A 3,439-nucleotide genomic window follows, 5' to 3' on the forward strand; every position below is an offset into this window, starting at 1 on the left:
TTTTTGGCAGTAGATCGCAAGGCCTTTCTTACAAAGTGACTCTGGGTGGACTCGAATTGCCAACCTTCTGGTTAGCATTCAAGTGTGTTGACCGTTTGCACCACCCAGGGACTCCAGCAAAGAAGTCAGACTCCTTCTGATTGGGCACGTACCTGGATGTTGAGTCGCCCCCGATGAGCTCCCAGGCCATAGCGCTTGGTTGTGGACGCATGGAGCTGGAAGTCAGTGATCTTCAGGGTCTCCAGTCCAAGAGGTGGGCAACCTGGAAGGCACGATGCTTGTGAAACACAAGGACGGGCATTGAAAGAAACCAATTTCTGATTTCCTAAATCTGGCCACACGCCTTGCCCTTTTTCCCCTGAACTCCCACTCACCAGAGCAGCCCCGCCCACTGGTATCACTGGTCCACCCAGGGTTCTCAGACGAGTGTCCGTTCGATTGCCAACGTTACGTCACTGTTTTTTTCTTTGTTGGCATTTGCTTTCTGGCTTTCTGTTTGCTCATTCGTTTTGTGTTTTGCTCTAATATTGCTTCTCTGTTGCTGTCCGTGCTACTCTCTTAGCCTGGTTTCAATGAAGCATCCTTCCAGAATGTCACAGGCAGGCAGGCTTGCTAGTTGGAAATTTCAGGCTAACCCTGTGGTTGAGCTCTGCCAATTAATCAGACCTTACTGATTTTGCTTCAGTAACTCTGACCTTTGATTTGTGCATCTTAACTAACAGAGCAATAGAAACAGAAAAACATCTATTGTCTTCTGTTCTTGGCAGAACTGGTAACTTTGAGAACAGCTAATAAATGCAGTTTGGTCCGAGCTACTCTTGGAATAGAAACACCAGGGCTCAGACAGGCCCTTGGCAATCTTCCATCAAGCCCTCATCTGGTCCCTCCGTGAGGACAAGACCCAGGGGAGAACCCAGGCCCACTCTCCTGACCTACCGTTCTCACCCACTCACCCTCCCAGTGATTCTACCCCCCATACACTTCACCTGCAAGAAAGAAAAACAAAAATGCAGCAACAGAAGTGAACAAAATCTATTGCTTCTAGAAGCATTAGAAAATCTCTAATGTAACAGAGAAGTCCCAAGGTAGTGGCACAAACGGTTAACATGCTTGCTGCTAACTGCAAGACTGGAAGTTCAAGTCCACCCACAGGTGCCTCGGAAGAAAGGCCTGGTGATCTACTTCTGAAAAATCAGCCATTGAAAACCCTCTGGTGCACAATTGTTCTACTCTGACACACACAGAGTCACCATGAGCCACAGTCGACTCAATAGCAACTAGTTGGTTTTCTTCTCACCAGAAACACGTGCATCCAAAGGGCTGAGGGACAATAAATTAGAATCTAGAATCTACTACCACCTAAACTATTTGTCAACAGTCCAGGTAAAATAAGGGTATTTTCAAATGCAAGTACTCAGAAGTTTATACTGCCCCCACACCATAACCATAGACCTTTCCTGAAAGAACCACTGGAATAACATGTCAGCAACACACAGCCACACAGTACAGGCAGAGCCATGTACTCTGCACAGTGCCTCCCCCCAGGACAGGCCCAGAGAACTCCACCAGCCAACCGACTCCAACGGCAATGCAAAGTCAGAACAAGATGTTAAAACTCCTTTTACTTCAAATTCTCAAAGAAAGATTAGGTCCCTGTCCAAAGAGCTGTAAATCACGACACCACCTTCTAACAAGCGCGGCTTTTCTCTGCCCTTCAGAAGACAGTCCCAGGGAAGCCAGGAGCGCTGCGTGGATGATAAAGTAAAAACAGAGACACAAGCGTTTCAAAGCTTACTTTAAATATCTGTCATCGGGAAGTTAAAGGGCCAGAGCCCCAGAGCAATGGCCACTTGGTTGAACTGTAATACAGTTGTATTCCAACTCAGCTGAGAACGTCAATTGATGAGATAATTAGTAGGTTTGAAGGGGGCTGGAAATAAATGGGAAACTCAACCGCAGCTCTTCATCCTGCCTCTATCTTCTGCTAAGTCCCCAGGAGGCTCCTGCAATAACTCGGTAGTAATAATAATAATAATAACAGCTCTGCGCTCGAGCCCATCTGTTCTGCCAGCTGGCCATGGTGCTCTCAAGACAGACGAGCTCCCTGCAACACTCCATCATCAAATCAGGTCTTTGCTGTTTTTAAGAAGGCAAATACTCGAATCTGGAGAACCATGTGGGTGAACAGAACACGCAAAAAGTGTGAAAAGAACACTTCGGGAAAATGCTAATTATCTGGAGATGGGCCATAATCTGCAGTAAGAGAGTGACTGTCGGGAGTCAAAGATGACTCGCCTTTTCTCTTGAAGACAGCGCGTGGCTCTAGGTACACCCCGTGCTGAGCAGGGTGCCGCTCCCAGCCCTGCTCCTCGGGGGAGGGTAAGATAGGACCCCTGCCTCCCTTCCACCCCCCACTTAATTAACTCTGTCTCTTGCTAAAATTCTCCGTATTGCAGCTGCTTTATAAAACGGATGCTAGTTCTACAGCATATATTTATTCATCTTCATCATCATAAATCACTCGTATACACATCAGCTCCAACTCATCACAGGTGTCCACTGGATTTCATATCACAGATGTTCTTGTGGCCCAGAAGTCATGAGGCACAGTCAGAATACAGTGATGCAAGTTAGACAGAATTCTGAGTCTGGAGCATCAATCCCAATACCCACCCCCAATACCCCAAATCCACCAGGGGAGGCTGTTACAAAAGTTTAATCCTGAAAATTATTTTTAAAAGGTAGTGATTTGGGGAGTGTCTTAGTTACCTAGTGCTGCTGTAACAGAAATACCACAAGTGGATGACTTTAACCAACAGAAATTTATTCTCTCACAGTCTAGGAGGCTAGAAGTCTGAATTCAGGGCGCCAGCTCCAGGGGAAGGCTTTCTCTCTTTGTTGGCTCTGGGGGAAGGTCCTTTTCATCAATCTTCCCCTGGGTCTAGGAGTTTCTCGGCGCAGGGACCCAGGATCCAAAGGATGCCCTCCACTCCTGGCTATTCTCTCTTGGTGGTAGGAGGTCCCTCTCTCTTCTGCTCACTTCTCTCTCCTTTTATCTTTTGTAAGGTAAAAGGTGATGCAGGTCGCACCCCAGAGAAACTCCCCTTACATTGGATCAGGGCTGTGACCTGAGTAAGCATGTTGCATCCCACCCTCATCCTCTTTAATGTAACCTAATCTTGCCTCATTAACCACAGGCAGAGATTAGGATTTACAACACGGAGGACAATTACATCAGATCACAAAATGGACAACAACCACATAACACTGAGAACCATGGCCTAGCCAAGTTGACACATATTTTGGGGGGACACAATTCAATCCATATGGGGAGCAATAGGGCTAATGTTTGAGTGACTACCAGGAGCCAGACTGGAGACACTTTGTGATTTAATTTTCATAATGGCCACAAGAGAGGGCGTTTTCATCCCATTTTATA

The 3,439-nt window shown here is 46.8% G+C and overlaps 1 protein-coding gene across 1 annotated transcript in view; it reads right to left on the reverse strand.

The window, feature by feature from the left end:
• The window catches only part of CPXM2 (carboxypeptidase X, M14 family member 2), a 136,169-nt gene that overhangs the window by 79,497 nt on the left and 53,233 nt on the right, over window positions 1-3,439 (reverse strand). Inside the window, exon 6 of the mRNA XM_023729881.1 lies at window positions 153-262. Coding sequence (XP_023585649.1) covers window positions 153-262 — 110 coding nt within the window. The remainder of the gene's footprint in view (window positions 1-152; window positions 263-3,439) is intronic.

This window comes from Trichechus manatus, unplaced genomic scaffold, assembly GCF_000243295.1.
Source record: "Trichechus manatus latirostris isolate Lorelei unplaced genomic scaffold, TriManLat1.0 scaffold00031, whole genome shotgun sequence".
Lineage (NCBI taxonomy): Eukaryota > Metazoa > Chordata > Mammalia > Sirenia > Trichechidae > Trichechus > Trichechus manatus.